The 24,109-nt window shown below is 47.5% G+C and overlaps 1 protein-coding gene across 1 annotated transcript in view; it reads left to right on the top strand.

The window, feature by feature from the left end:
- Positions 1 to 8,311: 8,311 nt before the first annotated feature.
- SFSWAP (splicing factor SWAP) overlaps positions 8,312 to 24,109 on the top strand; it is a gene marked incomplete at its 5' end in the record, with an annotated part of 83,892 nt that continues 68,094 nt past the window's right edge. Inside the window, 6 exons of the mRNA XM_079717394.1 lie at positions 8,312 to 8,529; positions 11,084 to 11,253; positions 11,835 to 11,966; positions 16,622 to 16,707; positions 22,417 to 22,642; positions 23,598 to 23,710. Coding sequence (XP_079573520.1) covers positions 8,312 to 8,529; positions 11,084 to 11,253; positions 11,835 to 11,966; positions 16,622 to 16,707; positions 22,417 to 22,642; positions 23,598 to 23,710 — 945 coding nt within the window. The remainder of the gene's footprint in view (positions 8,530 to 11,083; positions 11,254 to 11,834; positions 11,967 to 16,621; positions 16,708 to 22,416; positions 22,643 to 23,597; positions 23,711 to 24,109) is intronic.

The following is a 24,109-nucleotide window of genomic DNA, read 5'->3' as shown; positions in this document are numbered from 1 at the left end:
CTGCTAGTGTTGAAATATGGGAACGCGTCTCTAACCGTGGTGAACAGGCACTGCCCCAAGCCCCGCAAGCGCCCGGCCCTCTGCCAGCCTCCTCAGGACCTGGTGACTAAGGGGTTAACGCCTGGCAAGGCTGAGTCAGGGAGGGGTAGGGGAGGGACACACTGCGTCCACAGGGACAGCCACTCCCCAGCCCCAGGACAGCATCTACGTGCCAGAATCCCGGAATCCCGGCCCAAAGTTGCAGACATTCCAGTTCTTCAAGAGAAGTTTCCAAATACATAAATATTGCTTCAGATTTTTAAAGAACCCTCTGTGGACCAAACTTGACCCATTCCAGACAGAATGCAGACCACAGGCGGCAGGGAGACCTTTCTAGTGCAAAACCCACCTATGTCCACATATCCCCAATTCTGCAAATCTTCAGGTCCCCTAAATCCACCAATTTTCATTTATTTACACGGGGAATTCAGACCTGGAAGCTGAGTGGAGCTGGGGCATTTGGGGGCGTGGCCCAGGGAGAGCTCAGGCGGGTTTTGTCCCTGTGAACGCCCCCTCCCCTGGCCCACTCGCTCAGACGACCCTGACTCGGCCTCCCAGGGCCATGGGCAGGGCTGTGGGAGCCCAGACAGGTTTATCCAGCACTTCGACAGAGTGACTGTGATCCCTGAGATTTAACCGTCTGGGAACAAAACCGTTCCCCCTGCACAGGAAACAGCATTTGCCACCATCATCATTTCTATGCTGTTCACTCACCAGCCATCATTTGTATGCTAATCAGCCTGTCCAGCCCAGTAGACTCCCGAGCACTGGTCCCAGCACTGAAGTCACGCCTCTGGGCCTCCTAAATCCAGTCTGCGGGGTTCAGCCCACACCCCGCTGCTCTTTCCCGCCTCCAGGTCGGCCAGGCTAGATGCCCTGTCGCACGCCTGGCTGCCAGCCTCGTAGGCAGGAGGTAGGTGGTTTCCACCGACCCCAGGCTCTGGGAAGCAGGAGGCAGAGGCCAGCTCTCTGTGGACTGGGCCCAGATTGTGGAGGCTGTTCGTGCCTGTGGCGGCCTGTGGCCTTCTCTGCGTGCATGCCTCCCTACCGGGTTCTCCTAATGACAAAATGACACAGCTCTGGCAGGTGAGCAGAGAGAGGATGGTGCCCGCAGTGAGTCTCAGTGGGCTCGGAGAGCTAAATTTAGAGAGAGCCGTGCATTCAAATGTGGACACACCCCAGGGGATGCATCATCCTGCGAGCACGGCGGGAGGACATCTCACTTCCCGGAGCCCCTGGTGCAGGCGGCCGCAGTAGCTGGAGCAGTCCCAGTTCCTGAGGAACTGGATCCCTATGGGGCATGCCCGAGGGACTGGTTACAGGGCAGACGCTCGGGCTTTTCCAAGGGTCTGAGAAGCGCTGAGCTCCGCAAGGTCCCCCCTACCGGAGCCCCTTCGTTAAAGTATGATTTTGCTGGTTCAAATCACATGTAAAAGCATGTAGGGACTTCCCTGGCAGTCCAGTGGTTAAGACTCTGCGCTTCCAGTGCAGGGGGCGCGGGTTCCATCCCTGGTTGGGGAGTTAAGATCCCACATGCCACGGGCCAAGGCCAAAAAATAAGTAAATAAATAAAAGCATGTAAAGCAGAGATTGAAAGATGTTTTATTGGGGGCTGCTTCTTCCCACTTTAAAAAGGGAGAAAAGACGTTCACATAAAAACCCAGTCTTTCACCTGCACCTCGGTGGCCCTGGGCTGAGGTCCGAGCAGGGCGTGGCCAGCGTCCCTTTCCCCTGGGCTGGGGTCCCCTTCCCTGCTGTGGCGTCCTCGTTGGTGTTACATGCCTGAGCCCTTTCATGTTCCCGACGTAGAGGAAAAGACTATTTGGAGACTCGTAAAGAACCAGGTTGTTTTTTAGAGGGCTGTAAGAATTTTGAGGCTTAGAAAAGGGAGATTTAATACAGGATAAGTCAGCAACTCCACAGACCACCTGCTCCTTGTGGAAGGAGATCCACCAAGAATTGGTCTCAGTGGAAAGAAAATGTTTTCCAACTTTGTTTCTGCCGCTGATTTGGAGGAGAGTCTTGGGTGAAGGACAGGTTCGTTCTCAGATGCCCCTGGATGACGGCAGCTTGATGCCACCATTTCTGTCCTTTCTGGGCTCATTTCACAGATGGCAAAGGATGTAACTTGGCAACAGCAGAAAATACTAAACGCTCTCGCACCTGTTTCACAGATCACCAGTATACCCGCACACCCTTAAATCACATGTGCCCCTAAGCTAACTCCCCCAGCATGAGGGGCTGGATGCTTTCTGCAGTGGTGCTGGGCTCAGAGCAGGCACTAAATAGACCTTTACTCACTCATCTCTACACCGACCTTGGTCTCTCCCCAGCCCAGTCCCAGTTTCCAATGTCTACACTCACCTGTGCTTCCACAGCTCAAAGATGACAGTGTGGGCCACAATGATCAACACCAGTGTCACCTGGGTGTGGTCCCCACAGTGAAAATGTCCAATGACAAAAGCAACCTGGTCTGGATCTGTACACCCCAGTGGGAAAGCGTGGTGGCATCTTCTCAAGCTGAGTGCTGTAACACATCAATTCCACCCCTAGGTATATACTTGTCGCTTTCAGTGCAAAAGTGCATAACCCTGGGCCCTAAAAGGCACACATAAGCATGGTCATAGCAGCACTGACCCAAACTGAAACTGCTCAAATGCCATAAACAGTAGAATGGATAGATGACTGGTGGGTTTTCACAATGGGAAGTTATTCAGCACTAAGAATGAGAAAACTAGAAATCACGCCCCATGACGTGGATGACGTGCAAACGTGATGAGTGAGACACTGAACATAGACGAGCACATGCAACGTCATCCCGTTCACCTAAAACATAAAAATAGGCAAAACTGATCTACCATGATAAAAGTCAGGGAACAGCTACCTTTAAGAAGGAAACAAATCAGTGTATCGTGATATATGGAAAAGACCATGATTTTAAAAAAATAAATTTTATTTATTTATTTATTTATTTATTTATTTATTTATCTTTGGCTGTGTTGGATCTTCGTTGCTGTGCACAGGGTTTCTCTAGCTGTGGTGAGCGGGAGCTACTCTTTATTGCAGTGCACAGGCTTCTCATTGCGGTGGCTTCTCTTGTTGCGGAGCATGGGCTCTAGGCACACGGGCTTCAGCAGTTGTGGCTTGTGGGCTCTAGAGCGCAGGTTCAGTAGTTGTGGCGCATGGGCTTTGTTGCTCCACGGCATGTGGGATCCTTCTGGACCAGGGCTCAAACCCATATCCCCTGCATTGGCAGGAGTATTCTTAACCACTGCACCACCAGGGAAATCCCAAGACCACGATTTTTAAATGGGCAAAAGATTTTAATAGACACTTCACCAGAGAATATATCTGAATGGCTAATAAGCACGTGAAAAGACACTCATCATTAGGGAAAAGCAAACTAAAGCCACAATGAGGTAGACACCCCCTAGAATGTCTAAGATCAAAAGGATGGACCATACCAAGTACTGGTGGGAATGGAAAATGGTGCAGCCATCTGGAAAACAGTTTGGCAGTTCCCCAAAAGTTAAATACAGAGTTACCATATATATTAATTTCCTACTGCTGCTGTAACAAATGGCCACAAATTTAGTGGCTTGAAACAACACATTTATTTTCTTTCACTCTGGAGGTCAGGAGTCTTAAAGGGGCTAAAATCACGGTGTCGGCAGGGCTGGTTCCACCTGGAGGCTCCAGGGGAGAGTCTCTTTCTCACCTCTTTCAGCTTCTAGAGGCGTGCGTCCCTCCAATCTGCTTCTGTATTCAAGGTCGGCTCCCCAAACTCCCACCTCCATCTTACAAGGATCCTTGTGACCACGTGGAGCCCACGCAGATGATCCGGGATAATCTCCCAACTCCAGACCCTTAACTTAATCCCATTTGCAAAGTCCCTCTGGCCATACGAGGCCATGTCGATAGTGAATGTGAGGGTACTGACACCCAGACACGTCTATACGGAAAGATGAAGTTCCTTGGTGGGCAGGAGCACAGGCCCGCGGGGCAAGCAGCCAGGGATCTGTGACCTTGGACAAGTTAACAAACATCTCCAGGTAAGAGTGAGATCACAGAGCACCTTCATGAAGGGGCCATCAAAGAAGAAATTCAACTGAGCAAACCTTAAAGATCTTACAGGCTTTATGCAATGATTCATGAATCAGGCAGCATCCAATCTAACAGATAGAAAGAAGCACCAAGGAGCTGTACAAAATGAAAGACTTTTATAGACAGAAGGGAAGAGGAACAAGGAAGTCATACTAGACCAAAAATGGGTTGGTTATTGCAAGGTTACTTTCCTGTAGGAGGTGACAGGCGTCTAACAGGCAGGTAACCTAACTGGTGCGGATGTGGTGATTCCTGGTTCACAGGTTTAAGATCCCATTTCTGGAGAGCCAAAACCATTATTAAATTAGGTCTTACTTTGGTGATGTGGGGCTTAGCATAATCAACTCCATTTGGGGACTGTCGTCTTGTTTTTAGCCAGGCCTTGTGAGGACCAATTGGATAATACACATGCTCAGGAGGGCACCTATCTGCCCTCGTGTCCACTATGGTCCTTCTGCCCAGTGTCACGTGGGGCTTGGCCTGCAGGCGGAGCCTCCAGGCTCCTTTGCCCACTGGCGTCACCTCCGTCCAGCAAATGGTGACAGTTTGGGTGTTGGAGGGCGGGAGGGAAGAAGCCTGTGTATCTCTCTGCTTCTCTGTTTTGAAAGGCACCTCCTGTTCTATCTGAATCTTTTTCCTGATTCCAGGGCTCTGCACAGCACCTCCTTCACAACCCCAGGTCTGACGGGGCCACCTTCCCGCTGCTCAGCCAGCATCCAGGATGGTTGGGGCGCCAGCGCTTGTCTGTCTCAGGGTTGCCCCGCTACTCCTGTATTCAGCTCTTCCTACGCCTTTGTTACCAGTCCAGGGCACTAACTTCCCTCTGTAGAACCACCTTTGTTTTCCTAGGTGAACCCTGATTGAAAAGTGCTCGATAATATAAGCTATTATTTTTAAATTAAGCATGTTCAGATTCATAGAAATTGTATGCCCCTTTACAGTATTTATGTGTTTACATGTCTTCCCCCTGCCTTTTATGAGTAGGGATAATGTAAAATGTAACAGACATTGCTTATTTGCCCAGCCAATACCCATTCTTCCCTTCTTTGTTAGCAAAGAATCTTTATTCAAGGAGACAATGCATCTCACCTAGGGGCCGCAACGTTATTGGCCACTGAATGAAATTTCCAAATGACAGACAAGGCATTGTCATTAATTTTTGTCCAACTGGGGATACAAATACATGTTTCCTATCACCCAGGAGTTCACAGTCCTGTGAGGTGCACTCAAGTGCCTGACACATGGCAAGTGCTCAGGTGAGATGGGGTGACTGATATTCTCTTTCATAAACCTGAACGCAAGCTGGGACCCATGACCTGACCTAGGACTTATATTCCTGATTTACTGCATTATTCACAGAAACGCTTGCAAATGTATAAAAACTAAATCACATTTGGCTGAAAAGGACAAAACTGCACGAAGATGGACCTAGAAATCTAGACCATATAGACCCATTTTCTATGACTATTTACTTCCAAAAACCTATCACCCCTTCACAGCCTGTGCCTGCCAGTGTGGAGTGATCTTAGGAGAGTCGTTTCCTCTACGGCCTCACCCAACTAGGCTGTGACTAGTTACCATTCACGTGGCCAGCTAGCATTCATGGCAGAGACCTGGCTAGGTTCTTAGCCTCATTGGACGGATGAAGTAACTGGAGATCAAAGAGCTCCAGTTTGGCTGGACTGAGCTAATGTCTACAGCAATGGACAGGGCTGGCCATCCTACCCATCACAACTGCCCAAAACCCACCCACACTTTAAGATTCCGGTTGTGTTACAAAGCAGGCATTCCTGTGTGGGAAGAATGTTAATGGAAGCTATCGGCCATTTCAAATTACAGAATAGGAAGGAATCTTCCAGATAATATAAGCAAACTTTTTTACTGTGGTCCACAATAAGAACTACATCTTATGACCATATGTGTGTGTGGCTGAAATAAAAATATCAAAAAATAATAACAGCTTACACCCGAGATGCCCTTTATGCTTTTTAAAAAACATTAAACAAAAACGCACTTGACAGGACTTCCCTCATGGCGCAGTGGTTAAGAAGCCGCCTGCCAATGCAGGGGACACCGGTTCGAGCCCTGGTCCGGGAAGATCCCACATGCCGCAGAGCAACTAAGCCCGTGTGCCACAACTACTGAGCCTGTGCTCTAGGACCCGCGAGCCACAACTACTGGAATGTTTGCAGCATCCCATCAGCCTTTCCTGATCATAACCCTCTGCTTCCCCCACCTCCCTCACATACTCATCTCTTTTAACATTGCTTTACTTTGCTTTAATCTTTTTTTCTTTTTAAAAGCAACTTCAATTTTATTTATTTATTTTTAAATTTTATTTTTTGGCTGTGTTGGGTCTTCATTGTTGCACGTGGGCTTTCTCTAGTTGCAGCAAGCGAGGGCTACCCTTTGTTGCAGTGCACGGGCTTCTCATCGCAGTGGCTTCTCTTGTTGCAGAGCACAGGCTCTAGGCATGCGGGCTTCAGTAGCTGTGGCTCGCAGGCTCAGAAGTTGTGGCTCGCGGGCTATAGAGCGCAGGCTCAGTGGTTGTGATGCACGGACTTAGTTGCTCCGCAGCATGTGGGATCTTCCCTGACCAGGGCTCAAACCCGTGTCCCCTGCACTGGCAGGTGGATTCTTAACCACTGCGCCACCAGGGAAGTCCCCTTTGCTTTAATCTTTTACCACCTAAACACTATAGCTTAGTTTTGCCTGTTTGAATTTTAGGATTGGAATCACAAAAGTACTATTTGTACTTTTCTGTCTTGCTTCCTTTGCTCAAAATTGTTTCTGATTCAGCCAGACTCTTGCTTGCAACTGCAGCTCATTCAGTTTCATTGTATATTCCACTGTGTATGTAACTATACTACAATTTATTTAAGCATTCTGTTGTTGATGGACACTTGGGCTGTTTCCAGTTTGGGGTCATTCAATAATGATGCTATACTAGTGGGAAGCAGCCGCATAGCACAGGGAGATTAACGCGGTGCTCTGTGACCACCTGGAGGGGTGGGATAGGGAGGGAGGGAGGGAGACGCAAGAGGGAGGGGATATGGGGATATATGTATACGAGTAGCTGATTCACTCTGTTATACAGCAGAAACTAACACACCATTGTAAAGCAATTATGCTCCAGTAAAGATGTTTAAAATGAAACAAAAAGTTGCTATAAACACTTGAGTCCAGGTCTCCTGCAGGTCTTCGGATATCAGGTAAGACAAGTGAACTGCTGGGTATTGGTAAGAATGTTGACCTTCACTAGATAGCGACGGTTTTAAAAAGGGGTTGTACCAATAAACTAAATAAATAGAATAAGAAACAAAGCAGTCACCCCGCATGCAAGTGACAGGTCTCCGCAAACGGGGTCGCCACCAGCGCCCCCAACCACTTTTCTCCCACATGGGTCCCAGGACCCCCAAGTCCGTCACCGCGAAGGGCTTCCCGGTTTACTAAGCTCTTTGACACCCGCTAAGGAAACCTTCCGTGGTACGCGAGACGAGGGTCGTGACCCCCAGGACCGAAAACAAACCAGGGCACCAGAAGGCCATGCGACCCATCCCAGGGCACAGCCTGTCAGCCAACCCCCGGGCCTCAGAGTGCCGGCCCCAGAACACCCGACCCCACGGCCCCCCGACTCCAAAGCACCCGACCCCACTGACCCCCGGCCCAAGCGGCAGCCAAGAGGAAACCTCGCCCAGGAAAAGTACATCCGCCCCCACCGAGCCGCGCACTCGGCCCACGAAGCACCCGCGCTCCTTCCGCCCAGAGCCGGGAAGGGCCAGGGTGCGGGCAGCGCGCGATCCAAAGCTGCGCTTTCGCCACTGCCCTGGGCGGCCGCCGGAGAAAAATCAACAAGAAAAACACGCTCCCCTCTGATAACTGCAGCCCCTAACGTGGCGGCGCCTCCGAATACGAAAGGCTAAAGCCAAATCTTTTCTAGCGGCTCAAACTGCCGCGGGAGTGGCGAATCTGCAGGACCTGCTCGTTGGAAGTAGGGCCGCCCCTCGCCGGAAGTTGCGCTTCCTCCATTTTGTTGCCCGCTATGGCGGCGGTGTAGAGGTTGGGGCCGGGATGCGGCGCGTTTGACTGAGCGGGTAGGCCAGGCGGAGACATCGGGGACATCGTCGCGGCGCAGAAGAGAACCAGCCTGGACGCCGGGGACGCTGTCATGTACGGCGCGACCGGAGGCCGCGCCAAAACCGAGAGGAAAAGCGGCGCGAAGGAGGAGGCCGGGCCGGGCGGTGCCGGCGGTGGGGGGAACCGAGTGGAGCTGCTGGTCTTCGGCTATGCCTGCAAGCTGTTCCGAGACGACGAGCGGGCCTTGGCCCAGGAGCAGGGACAGCACCTCATCCCCTGGATGGGGGACCACAAGATCCTCATCGACAGGTCGGTTCCTCCCCCCACCCGCCGGTCCTCCCCGTCCCTCGCCCGCTTGATTTCGTCTGATGTTGACTTGATGGCCAGGACTGGAAAGGGGTTTTCTGGAGCCATCAGGGATCCGGGGGGACACCCACTCCCCTGTCCCCACATCCCCCTGGTTTTCGGGGGGAGGGGGACGGTGAAACCGGCCCTAAGGCCCTGGCTGGAGCTGCGTGTCGCGTCTGTCGCCGGAGGGATCGTCTCTGCCCCCGCAGCCCCTCGCGACCTCTCTTGTCGCTGGGTTGCAGTTGCCACTCCGGGCAGTGGAAGCTGCCCGGGCCCTGGGCCTCTCCTCACCGGCGCTCTGGGGCCCTCCGCGCTCCCATAGCTCGGTGTGGGTGGGAGGGCAGCCCGAAACGCCGCAAGCTTGATGCCGCAATTAGATACCTCTTGGGTCCCCTGAGTTGGCTTTGAACCTGTCGTACCCCCAGCGCTCTCTGTGGAGCGCGCGTCTTTTGCCGGCTTGACATTTGACTCCCCCCGACTCCTCCCCCATCCTGTGTTAATCCCATGAGTTTGACAGATTCAGGCCGAGGGTGAAGTTGCCAATCAGTTGGAGGCCAGTTGACTTCGTGCAGACACTGGCCTTGCTCTTAGAGGTAGCGTTCTTAGGGCTGGTTTCACTGTCTCTTAAAACTGAAGGGTGGGGCTGGGATACAGATGTGTTCTTTTCAAATCAAAGGTGCTTTAGGTAATCACCCTGGAGGGTGTTTCGTCACTTTGGGCAGAGGGCTCCCGGGACTGGGTTTCTAAAGGTGTTTGATTTGAAAAGGATGACCTTACGTGCTGTAGGTTGTTTGCCCTCCTCCCCTCCCATGTTTTCAGTCCCTCTTTCCTTCTCCTTGGGATTTTTGTTTGTCGGTTTGGTTTTTGCCAATTTGGCAACTCTGCTTCTGGGGCCCGGACTGAAAAGTAACCGTGACCAACCATTAGACTGTGGAATAGTCTCCGAGTGAAGGAAGCCCATCGTTTGAGACAATTAAAACTGGATTCTGCAGAGCCCTGGAGCATGACTGTAGGGATGACCTCTGAGCTGGCCAGAATGGACACATTAATGACCAGACGCCTTTTTCCATCCCCGACGTTTCCGTTTGGAGTTAGATCTAGACAAGAAGGACTCATGGACGGAGGGTGGCCAGCTCAGGTCTGGACCTGAGGGCCCCCATGCTCTGCTCAAGCATGCTGTGCCTTTAAACCATGGTTCCTATTGAATCATGCTGCCTGAGCTGTCAGGCAGCTTCCTTTTCCAAAGTGTTACTTGCGGTATTTATTATTAAAGTTTGATAAGGGAGGAAATCTGAGCTTTTTATACAGTTTTCCATATCATTCTGTATATGATGTGAGTTAGGTCTTCCAAAACCAGTGGGGCGCAAACACTACACATGTACATGTGTAATATTTTAAAATAATGATCTACATTTGTAAGTTAAGGAGGTTTACAGCATAGTAAACATAATTTTGAAATTTAATAAAATGCAATAACTTGGCTACCCTGAAATTTTTGGCCTTTTTTTCTTGTAAATGTCTTTTTTTTACCTGTAGTATTTTCTGGTCCTCATTACAAAAGTCAGCATTAAAAAATTAAGCAGACTTTTGTTTGTCTTTCCACATTGGTTTTTGCAACCCTAAATCTGAGTGTTTTAAGTGAAATTTACTAATTCACTCATTATCTGAAAGGTGCACATTGACAGCATCTTCATTGAATCTTCTGTGTTAAAAGCGTGGCAGAAAGTGTTCTTCTTCTTAATTTGGCTGAAGTATCTATTGGTCCATGCAAGTACGCGTGGATGCGTCTTCATGTATGTTATATCTTGGGGGCATAAAGTCTGGAAGGAAATAATGATCCTGCGTCTCCTAATAGTTTTGCTCTGTTTCGAGTGAAGCTCCTTAAACTGCACGTATATGTCACTGTTCCTATGTATGTGTGTCTCTCTATCACATAACCCAGCACTTATTTCCTCAGCCAAGTGGCTAGGGGGCGAGCCTAGCCAAGATTTTACCTCCAATGGACGCAAGTTTCTTTGGTGAAGATCTCTCCTGAGAGTTCGGGACTAGCAGAAGGAAGCGAGGAAATTTCCACCGTTTGGTTCTTACGGATAGGTATTTATGTATCCGGTTTGTGTGAATGTAAGCTATGATATTTGACTTTTCAGAAAAAAAATTTTTTTTTAATTTTTTATTTTTTTTGCAAATGGCATTGAATGGTTAACCAAACCATACACGGTAAGAACTGCCACTGAAGTGGATACCATTTTAAGCTATTAAAGGATTGTTTACCTTTAATTATAAGTTTTATCATATTGCAGAAAGGCGTTTAGACTTTGTTAGACTAAGATAACTTGAGCTTAAAAGTAGGTGAGCTATGACTAGCCAAATTAAATATAAATCTGAGAAGAGTTTGTATGTTTGTTTTCCTATTTTTTTTTCTTTATCTTAATCGGTAAGTATATGTATAAAACATCCCACACAAACCAACCCAGACGTTAATTTCTTTCCATTGACCAGCATGTTCATATTACAGATATGATGGGCGTGGTCACCTGCATGACCTTTCTGAGTGCGATGCTGAGTATTCCACATGGAACAGAGATTACCAGCTTTCTGAAGAGGAGGCACGAATAGAGGCCCTGTGTGATGAAGAGAGGTATTTAGCCTTGCATACGGACTTGCTTGAGGAAGAGGCAAGGCAAGGTACTGCTCAAGAAAAACTTATTTAAGCAACAAACTCTTTAAAATTTTTTAAGTATTTAAAAATTTACTCCCATTCATTTTTTTATACTCACTCTTTCTGATATTATCTTGACAGTACCCAGTGGATTGGAAAAACAGGAGTCTTTGCGTTCTGAGAGGACCTCAGGATAGTTTATATATAGAGCCACAAAGAATTTTCCCAGCTTTTGAGGGCAGACTGGGATTTGAAAAAACAAAAACCAAACTCTTTAACTGTTCTTCTTTAACAGTATCGTATAAATTAAAATTGATGTTCTTGTCTTTGCCTTAACAATCTTTAATACAGTTCTTAATCCCCAAATTTCTCAGCAGGAAGAAATTTTCCACAAAAGACATGTATTCTGCTGTCTGTGGTAAACATGTACTGGCAAAAGTACATATTGATAGATATGAAGTGTGAATTTTTAGAAACATTTTTGCCTCAAAAAGAGGTTGGAAAAAGTGTGCTGTATGCTTTACTGATAGCTACAACTTTAGAAATATATAAAATTTTTCTCAGTAAATTTCTATTTTTGGTAACATAATTCTCATTTTTATTCAAGAGGAAGAATACAAGCGGCTGAGCGAAGCGCTGGCGGAGGACGGGAGCTATAATGCAGTGGGATTCACGTACGGCAGTGATTACTATGACCCGTCCGAGCCGACAGAGGAAGAGGAGCCTTCCAAACAGAGAGGTGGGCGGCTGCCCGGGGCGATGACGCTGGGCAGGTGCCACGTGCAGCGGTAGAGTCTCCCCAGCACGATACGGGCACCCAGTAATCACAGCGTCACTGGGACAGAGGGAGAACATGATTGGTGTTAGGGTAGAACAAAGCTAAGGACCAGAAGATGAATTGTCAATGGAGATGGAGAGTGAACGCAGACTGCACTAGCTGTCTAGGATCTGCGTGCCCTTCCTTTATTTCTTTTGGATTCAGGGAGTAGGAAGTTACTCACCCTGGATTCTTTGTTTCTGGATAGACAATGTATGTGTTGAAATCCACAGTGACCTGCTCTTGGGGCATTGAAAAGCCAGGCATTAACCACCCTCTGCTAGCCTGCCCCTCACAGCCCCTCCACGACTGAGATAGTGGCCGACGTCCAGTGGCAGGACGCCTGTGGAGTCAGTTATTACCGAACAGAAAACAGCACAGTATGTCCTGCTTAGGCTCAGTAGGCCCTAGGATATAGACTTTCCATGGTATTTTAAAATAATGTTTACATGGAATTAAAGGTTTTAAATTTATGCCTTTCTGGATTAACTTGGAATATTTATTTTTTTAAAAAAATAGTGCTATTAGAAAATCCAGACCCATGCAGTTCAGGAACAAACGTCCGTAGTCACTTTGGTAAGACCTGAGAGCACCTTTATTACAGCCCTGCATACTGATCAGTCATGATTTATCGGTAACGATAATTATTAAGGGTGGATCCCTCTATTCATGGTATTCTTTTTAAAGAGAAGGAGAACTTCAGAAACCTATTCAGATGTTTAGAATAATGAACAGGAATCACATCACAGAGGGATTTAACTTTCGCGCTAACTGAACCTGTGATGTGGGACTTGATTGTTTTCTCCTTAAGTAACAAACCTCCTGACACGTATGAAGTACTTACAGCAGTTTAATATTAAAGTGCTGTCTGCCCTGCACGGTGCAGCTGCACTGGGGTTCTCCCGGCCCCTCACCGGGGCCGTGATCCTAGGAGAGCAGGACAGACACTTGCCTTGTTGCGCGTCCTTTCCTTCTGCTCATTACTTGATGGACATAAGAATCACTGTTGCACAGCTCTGTTCTGCGAGCTTCTAAAGAGTTTTTCCAGGTGTAATTTTAACCATATTGAGTTAAAGCGTGGTTAAGGTATTAAACACCTTTTTCCATTGACTTTTGTATCTGACCATACCTCAGAAGTTAGGGTGCGGTAGACATGTTCTTGCAGGTTTAAGAAGTATACACTCGTTCCTTTATCCAAAATAATTCATCCACTTTGGGATGCTGAATAGTTCCTATTTTATTGTTGTGTTTGAACCATATACGTTATGTCTGCTTTAAATATCTAGTGTTTGACTAGAAGGAAGGAATGCCTACTGCCACCATTTCACAAGTGAAGAATTGAGATTTATAGAGCCCAGGTGTCTTTTGCAAGGTCCATCGACTATCTTTGGAAAAATGTACAATAATCATTCCTTAACATTTCAGATTAGGGATCAGCAAACTATGACCGAGGCCCAGCTGGCATGTTTCTGTGAGGTTTTATTGGAACAGCTGTGCTCATTTGTTCATGTTTTGTCTGTGTGGCTTTTGCACTTCAGTGGCAGAGTTGAGTAGATGAGACGGAGACTGCGTGGCCCGAAGAGCCAGGAATCCTTACTGTCTGGCATTTTACAGACAGAGGTTGCCAGCCCCCGTTCTAGGTGACGGGCACTTGTCGTGGCGTCATTATTGGGCTGACTGATGCTGAACTTTGTTACGATTATGGCATTTTAAGAACTTCCACGTGACTTGGTTTCTCTTCCAAGTTTTAGTATGTTTTCTCTTTAACGTAAAGTTCTCTGTATTTAAAATGTTGTTTCTTGGGCTTCCCTGGTGGCGCAGTGGTTGAGAGTCCGCCTGCCGATGCAGGGGACGTGGGTTCGTGTCCCCATCTGGGAGGATCCCACATGCCGTGGAGCGGCTGGGCCCGTGCACCATGGCCGCTGGGCCTGCGCGTCCAGAGCCTGTGCTCCGCAACGGGAGAGGCCACAACGGTGATAGGCCCGCGTACCAGAAAAAAAAAAAAAAAATGTTGTTTCTTTCTGTAATCACATCCTCAGAACTTTGCTTTGTGTGCTGATTAACTTTTTAGTGGAAGTTGGGCCCATGTAAACCTTACAGCTTGACACTTTATGTTTAATATACACTAATATAAATAAAATGCCACATGTATAAATAACATGTACACATGCACGCAAACACATACATACGTGTATGTGTACCTATACATACACACAGTTTTTAGATGGAATTCAAAATGTTGGGTATTTGGTACCCAGTACCACTAACAACCAAATTTTACTTTACTGCTGCATTATCTTAAAATTTGAAAATTTAATTTTTGTTTGTTTTCCGGAGTCACCAACATGTCTAAATATTCCTTGATTTCCAGAATTACTATGCGGTTGACCCTTGAACAACACAGGTGTGAACTGTGCAGGTCTACTCATTCTCAGATTTTTTTTTTTTCCAATAAAACAGTACTGCACTGTTGGTTGAGTCCACAGATGTGGACCCGCGGGTACAGAGGGTCCGCTGTGGGACTTAAGCCTCCACAGATTTTGGTTTCCCCTGCGGATACTGAGGGATGACTGCGTTGTCTGGGCGTCTTGAGCGCCTTAAAACCTTGTGATATTAAACAGGAGCATTTGATGGCACCTTTATTTCTGTGTAACTTCTCTCTTCCCTTTTTGCAGCTTACTGTTTTCATCCCAGTTCCATCCTTTAGATTTTCAGTTTTTCATCATTATTACATATCCATTTTTTTAAACAAGAAAAAGTTATTTAAATTTATCTGAATCTGAGTTAGTATTGCAATGGTTGGTTTTTATTTTGTGCTGCTAAAGCCATTTTTCTGCAAAGAAAGGTATGTATAAGAATAGAGCAAAGCTGTGTAACCCACCTGTTCCAAACAGCTCTTTTGATTCCCATGGCTTTACTTTTGAGAACAACTTAGCACTAAGGAAAGGCTATTTCCTTAGTTTCCATCACTTTGTCATTTTAGGGAGGTACGGTAAAAGTTGTACTTTTATAGAGACACCTTTGGCTTCATTCCCAAAGGAAACTGAGGATGTTGAGCTGTTACTTGGCATGTCGCAAATCAGTGTTTTCTAATATCTACCAGTTCAGTGTGTCATTTGGTTCCTGGAGCTGAACGGGGGTATTGTTGATTACAGGGAGCTTTCAGGCCACAGTAAGTCTTTAGTCCTTGGGTGAGAGTGAGGCTACGTGAACTTGTGGGACTCACTTAATAGGAACTTAGAATCAATCTGTATCTCATCAGACTACAGTCCCCAGGTCTTTGTGTACTGTGAAGCCTGTTTAAAATTCCCTCTTGGCTTCACAGAGAATTAGGTTTGATAGGAGACTTGAAACTGTTCATCTCTTCAAGAGACTCTTATGTATGATGGAAACGTTTGTTTTGATGAAGATTTAATGTTTATTTCATGTCATCTTTTTTGAAAGAAAAACTTAAGTAGATGTTGAAATCCTTAAAACTGTTAGCTTTTACAAGGTTTCTACTATTTTTTGTACACTTCACTATATTCTTTTAAATTGATCATCTGAGTGATTGAACTGTACCTTAGAATTCAGAAAGCTATAATGTGTAGTGCCTTGTCTAATATACAGTAGACAAATGTTTATTAAACGAACCATTAAAGAAGAAGTGGAGGGACTTCCCTGGGGGTCCAGTGGTAAAGAACTGCCTTACAGTTCAGGGCGCGGGTTCAATACCTGGTCGGGGAACTAAGATCCCACATGCCGCAGGGCAACTAAGCCCCCATGCCACAACTACTGAGCCTGTGTGCCACAATGAGAGAGCCCACGCGCTCTGGACCCCGTGCGCCACAGCTACAGAGCCCACACACCCTGGAACCTGCACGCCACAACTAGAGAAGAGAAAACCCGCACACTGCAACTAGAGAGAAGCCCGCTCGCCGCAAAGGAAGATCCCGCAAGCTTCAACTAAGACCCGATGCAGCCCCCAAAAATAAATAAATAAATAAATAAACAAATAAATAATAAATACGTCTTTAAAAACAAAAGAAGAAGAAGAAGAATTGGAAATACATCTGATTATTTGTGAAAAGGGAGGTGGTTTGCTTGGGGGGAGAAGTCTTGGCAGTTACGTGCAGGGGTTTTACAGTTCAGTGGTCAAAGTGGTTGTCTTGGAATTGAGCACCGTGTCCTGTGCCTGACGCTCTGGGGGACCCACAGCGTTAGTTTGAAGGGCGGTCCTAGCAGACCAGAGGGGCTGGGAAGGAGGAGAGCGGAGCGCGTGTCGAGTGCCTGCCGAGGGCGGAGCCTTTTGGGGGAAATGCTCACGTGCCTTGTCTCGCTGTACCTCCCCACGGCTGGGGAGTCCACGCTGCCGCTGCGTCTGTACCCCCAGCCCCTCGGGGGTTTGGTAAAGTGATTCCGCCCACACGTGGTGGAACGAGCAGAGAACGGAAGTGTTCCCGGGAGGGATGGTGTGCGATGGAACCGGGAAGGGCCCGTCGTGCCCGCGGCCCCCGGCCCCGTAGTGGCTTAGAGCTGGTGGGCGTGCCTCCTCTGCAGGTCACGGTTCTGAAGTTCTATGTCTTCTTTTTATACAGAAAAACACGAGGCTGAAAATTTGGAGGAAAACGAGGAGCCTTTCATTGCCCCTTTAGGACTGAACGTGCCGTCTGATGTGGAGCTGGTAGGTGTCTTTCTCGGTCACAGTACTGTTAACCTTTGTTACTACTTATCGGGAAGTACTGGTGTGAGCACCCTGCCACGATCGTAGTTGCTTTCTAGTTTGGGTGTGTAATGCTTTACAACTATTTGTGAGTTAATGGAGAAGAAATCACACACCACCTCTTTCCCCCTAAAGAAAAAGGGAGAAATTATAGCAGACTCACCAGACCAGAGCATCAGGGGCCTGAGGAGCTGGCTCACTCTCGGAGACCATACGGTTGAATCCCCAGATTTTACCAGCATGGGAAAACCCAGTCAGAATTTCTGGTGAGGAGACCGTTGGCCCCGTTTAGGTGCAGACACCCTCCTGCTCACGGCAGCGCGGCTTCAGTACAGTCGCTGTGTCCTGCCTTTTGCTGCTGTGGTTTTGTGGGCACTCAAGAGAGGGACCTTCACCGTAACACTCTCTTGGCACCTTCCACCCGGGTCTCCTCTCCATTATGACCAGGGACCTGTGGCATCTCCAGGTGGCCCCTGCCCTCGGGAAGGACACCTGGGTCGCATCCTAACAGGCCCCAGCCACGTCCAGTCAAGGTTACATTGTAACAGACCCCAGCCACGTCCAGTCAAGGTTACATTGTAACAGGCCCCAGCCACGTCCAGTCAAGGTTACATTGTAACAGGCCCCAGTGAGGATTTTCTAAGTCTTACTTAATGCTAGTAACCCTATAAGGTAGCTTCCTGTTCCCCTTTCACGGATGAAGAAAAGTGAAGAAGTTAGGTCGTGCGTGCCAGGCAGCACCTCTAACCCATGGTCTTAGCTGTTGTGCCATCAGGAGTCACTGTGCTTTGTGGGATTCTTACATGTTCATTAGGGATGTTTAAAATATTTGTGTTGCGTGTACATACTTGGAAAAGGGATATTCGTGCTCAGAGTAAAGGTTTTTCTTTGGCATCTTCCTAACTGGATTGCAAGCACCACGGACGTGGGTATTCCAGCTCCTTCATTGTGTCCTGCTACAGCATCATTGAATAAACAGTGGATGCTGAAAATTCCTCCTAGAAGGAGTCTCTTGTGTTCCCCGCACTAGCACGTGATACTTCCCTTATTTAGCGCAGCGTGAATCCGCTGGTTCTTGCCCTTCGGTTTTATGTGACGATGGGAGATAACAGAATGTAATGCCTGCCTCCACCCATCCCTTCCTCCACTTACTCATTTATAAATCCTCTCCTTCTCTTTCTCTTTTCTTGCAAATATGGGTAAAAATTTCTTTGGATTTTGCCAAGTAGAATTACTATTTATGTTTGATTCCCGTTTCTACCGTTGATCAGTTTGCTACAGTTAAAACTGAAAATGTTATCTGAAGATTTGATATTCTGAGACTTGGATTGATATATTTTTATGTATTGTATTTCTGTTTTTTCTGGAATATGCTGTTCTACGTGAGAGACGCATTAAAAACAGTTGCTCTCTTACCCACACGTAATGCTAAAAGCTTTTCTTTAAGGTTGACTATATAGATTCTTATTAAGTTTTGGTACGAAAGATCATTTTTAAGCTTTTATGTGAACATAAACATAGAGGTGTAGATTTTGTTGCCTTAATTCCTACTGAAGTATTTCACGGCTGTATGTTCCCAGAGTCAGCACCACTAGGCTGCGTGGTGGCCTGCCGGGACCCAAAGCGTGTGCACCCCGTGGAGAGCACAGCAAGCCTGGCGTATAGTGGTCTGCTCTCTCCCGACGTTCATATAAAATGGTCCCCTGGGTAGGAAATCTCTGCAGTGTGTAGAAACCGTGTGTAAGTGCTTACCAGGTCGCCTGTGGACAGCTAGCTTTTCCTGTATGGTGGCATCAGTATGTCATTCTTCAGAATTGCTGTGAATCGGGGCCGTGATTCGTTGTGTACATCACACACTGTCGTGTCCACATTAGTGGGGACACTGTCTAGGAGACAGGTGTCTGCGTCGTATGTTCCACCTTGGTGACCAAGCAAGAAACTGCCAGCTCGTGTTTAGGTGACGCTTGCTGCCTCGGTGGGCAGGGGCTGCTCTGGCAGCAGCGGAGGCGGGGGTGGTAAAGAGAGCGGGTGCTTGAGGGGTTCTCAGGTTTTAAACTAGGCTTTTGGATTAGAACCTCATGGCTGCAGGGTCTCTGGGGGTCCGTGCGAAGGGTCAGGAGCAGTGAGAGGTCACAGCGCCCTGGAAGCTGCATGCCGGCGCCTGCTCGAGGCTGGCCGCCTGGTCCCACTGGGCCCCTAGACGCCGGCTCCTCAGATGATCTCACAGCTTTATTTTAGCTTTTCGTAGTGACTCTGTTTGTCCATTTGTATGTTTCTTGGGAAGTAAGGACCTGTTTTCTCCCGGAGTTTGTAGCCCAGCATCACTTGTCCCAACATTGTGTTTTCAGTTACCTGTCCCTTTCCCAGGGACCTGAAGGCCTGTCTTTGTCACCTCCTGAGTTCTACACGTGCCCAGGTCCGTCTCTGGCTGTGCTGTGTTGTCTTGCGCTGCGGGGAAGGTGGAGGGCATGTCTCAGCCGAACCTCTCACCCACCCGAGACACCGCAGATCCGAGTTCTGAGCCCAAACGAGGTTTCCACAAGTGCTGTCCAGAGGCGCGCGAGGTCTCGTGAGCCCCCCGCCTGTTCTGTAACACCCCACGTTCCCCTCGGATCAGCTAGGGGGACCTCGGCACACCCGTCTGAGTGTATTTGCAAGGGAAATGTGCTTGTTTAACATATTTTATGGACAGAAGGAAAAGGGGGGAGGATACAGTGTACAATCCCGTCCTGGTCCTGCGCGGCGGCACCAGTGGGTTAATCACAGCATCAGATAGTGAGTGTTCACTGAGCGTGTGCTGTGTGCCAGGCACTCTGTTAGCTTGGATCTTCCGTCCTCACAACACCAGTACCTCTGACGGGGACACGGGGCAGAGCCGTCGAGAGCAGCCACCCCAGGTCATCCTGTAAGGGTCAGGCCTGCACTTCCAGCCACTGCGGTTGCGCTTTACTGAATGTTGTTCTGATTAGAGTGTCAGTCTCACCATACGTTCAGGTGCTGTGTTGCCATGGGATGGGGGTGGGGAGAAAAAAGAAGCACGATTTACCCCTGTGTTCCTGTGGAGTCCTGCCTTTTCTTGGGGGTTTGTGAGGACTTTTCACGTATGATGAGTGCTAAGCCCTGATCCGGTAAGTGTCGTGCACTTTTGTTCTCCTGGCACTTTGTCTTTTACCTGTTTGTTCCTCTTTCCGTGCAGAATTTAAAGGTATTCGTGAAGTCATATATGTCACCATATATGTCACCATATTCCTTTCTGGCTTCAGGATTTTGAATCTGGTCTTAGAAGACCTTTCCACCCCTGACAATTTTTAAATATTTTCCTATACTTCCTGCTGTTACTTCCATAGTTTTGTTTTGACAGTTGAGTTCGTGCCTCAGTCTGATACTATTTGGGGCTCTGATCACAGAGGAGGAGAGAGGGCCAGCCCGGCTGCTCCTGGGGCTCCTCGCCTATTCACCCCACCTGCCGCCCAGCCTGGCCCCCAGCCCGACCCTGCTCCAGGGATCGGAGCTCCAGCATTTTCCAAAGCTCTTTGGAAAATGGGTGCAGGCTTTCTGACCTCACATACTGTTGTCCCATTTCCCGATGCCTCCTCTGGAGTTTCTAGAGCCACGTTAACTTTGGAGATGCTGGGAGGTGTTAGTCCCCCTTCTTGGGCTCAGCTGCTTTCTTGAAAGGCTTCCATAAATTAGAAAAGCATGTTCCCCTGGATCAGTCAGTCTTTGTAACACATACATATTTATATGCTGGCTACATCCTTAAAATCCCATCTTACGGTAGGAATAATCATATTCTTAAATAGAAGAGGATTTTTCTAAAACCTACATGATAAGGAGAGCAGAGAATGACTTTCTCCAAACCAAATGTTTATCTTATATCCACTTGCTCCAGTAGCAGATCTTGAAGGACGCTCATAAGCTGCTTTGTTTTTCTCTAATCATCGTCGCTTTGTAAAATGACCCACACGTCGCTCTGTGACTGCTGTAGCCATAATGTGACATCATAAGAGGGCCTGCTTTTAAGAAATTTCAGACCAACAGTTTGGTTTGGTCAATGGAGAACATCTCTCCTTGGGTGGCGGGAGGGGTTGTACCCTCCTTTAAGGATCATCGTTCTGAAGTGATCAGTAATAATTGTCATATATACGGAACACACTAATGCAAAACAGAATCTTCCTGTTGAGCCAAAGCCACTGAAAAAGTGCACCAGGATCCGCACTTGGGTGCAGCAGTGAGCCTTTAGCATGGACTCTAGTGTATTCTGGGATCCGTAAATGACTTTAACCATAGACATTTCTCCAGTTTAAGTGTGAAGGACATCATTAGTTCAGGAATTACATTGGAGAATTAAGGCGTTTGTATTTTGTGAAGGATTCAGCCCTGAAATTACAGGAAGCATCTTGAGTTCTTAACTGCCCATTATTAATGAGAATAATTACCCGCTTTATTTGCATGTAAGTTTCTAGTGTTAATCTCTTCATTAATATTAAAAGTATTTCAGATGTGTGGCTTCCAGCTTCTGGTCCGAGGGGCTCCTTGTGTGGGTAGGAATTGCTCAGCTCATGATGTGGCGGAGGTAACTTAGCAGCACGTGCAGGAGAGAGGTGGGGTCTGGTTCCAGGTAGTGAACGTGCTCCAAGGCAACCAGATGACTCGCCCAGTAAATGTGGGTGAAACCGTCTCTGCTCTGGCCAGACCACAGGTAGCTGGGCCTCAGTTTGGAGCTCTGTACTTTTTTTTTTTTTTTTTTGGCTGCGTCGGGTCTTTGTTCCTGCACGCGGGCTTTCCCTAAATTGTGGTGAGCCGGGGCTACTCTTCATTGTGATATGCACGCTTCTCACTGCAGTGGCTTCTCTTGTTGCGGAGCACAGGCTCTAGGCCTTCGGGCTTCCGTAGTTGTGGCACGCTTGCTCAGTAGTTGTGGCGCACGGGCTCGGTTGCTCCGCGGCATGTGGAATCTTCCCCGGACCAGGGATCAAACCTGTGTCCACTGCACTGGCAGGTGGATTCTTAACCACTGCGCCACCAGGGAAGTCCCTGGAGTTCTGTACTTTTAAGTGGGAGCGTTGATGAACGGGCGCCACGGGGCAGTCTTACAGGGAGTAGGAAGGAGGAACCGGGTGAGGAGAGGTCAGGCTGGGCGTGAGCCTGCGGCTTTCCTTGGACGTATAAAGGTAGTGTTTTCCAAGCTCTAAACACTAGTCCCTGCTGAGGAAAAGGGAAGAGAAAGGATTCTTAGATCCTTGAGAGGCTTACTGAAACATGCACCCCTCTCCCTAGAAGATTGCATGTGTATGTGCAGAATTTGCATACAGCTCCCCAGAGGATTGATTCACAGGCCCCTGAACCCTATCACGGACCCTGGTTAAGGGCCCCCAATATACGGAAGCACATTGATTGGTGCGGAAAAGCTTGCCTCCTGTGGGTTCAGTACAAAGCTAGAATGGCCTGCCTCAGCAGGTGAGTCTTCTCCCCACAAAATACTGCAAAATTCAGAAACTGACCGAGTGTCGTGTAACGGGGCCAGTGCCACAGTCTGTTCAAACTGGGCTCTTCCCATTGAAATGTCTCTGGTCACTAGTAAAACCAGGGTTATTCCTCTGTTTTAAGCCACACGCGCAGTGGAGAAGAGGACAGGCTGGTGACGTGAGTGCGTGTGTTCTCTTGCAGCCACCAACAGCCAAAATGCACGCCATCATCGAGCGCACGGCCAACTTCGTGTGCAAGCAGGGCGCACAGTTTGAAATAATGCTGAAAGCCAAACAGGCCCGAAACTCTCAATTCGACTTTCTGCGCTTTGATCACTACCTCAACCCCTACTACAAATTCATCCAGAAAGCTATGAAAGAAGGACGGTATACGGTACTGGCCGAGAACAAAAGTGAAGAGCAAAAGAGTATGTGAAACGGTTTCTGTCCTGTGTTGGGCTGGGGGAGGGGTTGAGGTCTGCGCTGTAGGACTTCCTGAACGTTTGTGAAGTCCTGCCACTAAGGCACGAGGATTAAACCTGCTGTGCCGTAAGTCTGAACGTATATTAGATTCTTAATTAACGTTTTCATAGATGGGTGACATAGAATTAAATGTTGATGCCATCAGAGCATAACCATCTCTGTTGGAAACGTTTCCCCTCATTCTGGTTGTTGAACATGTCACAGACAGAACAGCGAGCCTCGTGCTCCGTGGATCGTTCTAGCGTGCACCCCGTGTTAGGGCCTGAGGCTAAATTACACAAGTCCACAGAATGAAGTGGCTAATCTTACTCTCTTTTTTTTACTCTACCTTAAGCTGTTGTTTTTATAAGTGTCTAAATTTGGAATTCTTACTACAAAGACCAATTAAGTATTTTGAATAACATTCCGAGACAACAGTACATGTGTCTGCCGTTGAATTTTTCTTTCAGCCGAAACACGATTTTCAAAATCAGTTGTATACACCTTACTACAGACCTCATCTTCTCCATATTTGTTTGTTTGCTGTAGTTTTGTAAAAAAAAATCTGTTGCTGTTATTTTACCTTCATAAATCAGTAAGATTTTTGCCTTTTTTCCAAAAACTTTAAATATTCAGTGGCTCCGGACTAGTAAATGCCAGAGGGAAGGTGCCAGCGGGGCCGAGGTCACGCTCCTTTCTCGCTGCCTTTATTTCTTATAATCCCACTTGATAAAATCACAAGCAAATGTCATTCTGCTGAAAGACTTGGGTGGCAGCAAGATAGGGAATATTTTCCAAAGGTGGTTTTTGGACAGATAACCAAGAAATGGCTGCATATAGTTCTGCCTTTGTGTGCGTGCGTCTGAGGTCTTAATGTAATTTATTTGTACCTTGACGTCTTGACGTGTGTTTTGCTTTCAGAGTCGGGGGTCAGCTCTGACAATGAAGATGACGACGACGAAGAGGGCGGGAGTTACCTGCACCCGTCCCTCTTCGCTTCCAAGAAGTGCAGCCGCCTGGAGGAGCTCATGAAGGTCCTCATCTCGTTACTGAGCTGTAGCTTTATGCCATGACAAAACTGCTCATTTAACTTTGGAAAATTGTTAAGCAGACATTTCTTTGTATAATAGCTTTTTACAATTTTATTAGCATTGACTTATATCTCGCCTTTTTGTTTGGCTTGGTGGCAAAGGATTTGCTCCCTTTATTTCTTATATATCCCATTTTATAAATCACAAGCAATTTATTTTCATTTTATTACAGTTTTACTATTTGGGATATTTAGAATAAGTAAAATGTTGTTAAGACTTGGAAAATTACTTTTTCATGCAGGTTTTATTAAAACAGGATTAGATTTCATAGGTGTCCAGGGTATGTGCCGCTTGAAATAGTCTGTGACCGTCACGGATAACATAATGTGTTAGCGAGAAACA

Source organism: Hyperoodon ampullatus, assembly GCF_949752795.1.
Source record: "Hyperoodon ampullatus genome assembly, chromosome: 13".
Classification (NCBI taxonomy): Eukaryota; Metazoa; Chordata; class Mammalia; order Artiodactyla; family Ziphiidae; genus Hyperoodon; species Hyperoodon ampullatus.
Note: the sequence above shows the minus strand (reverse complement) of the source record. Positions and strands in the feature narration are given on the sequence as shown.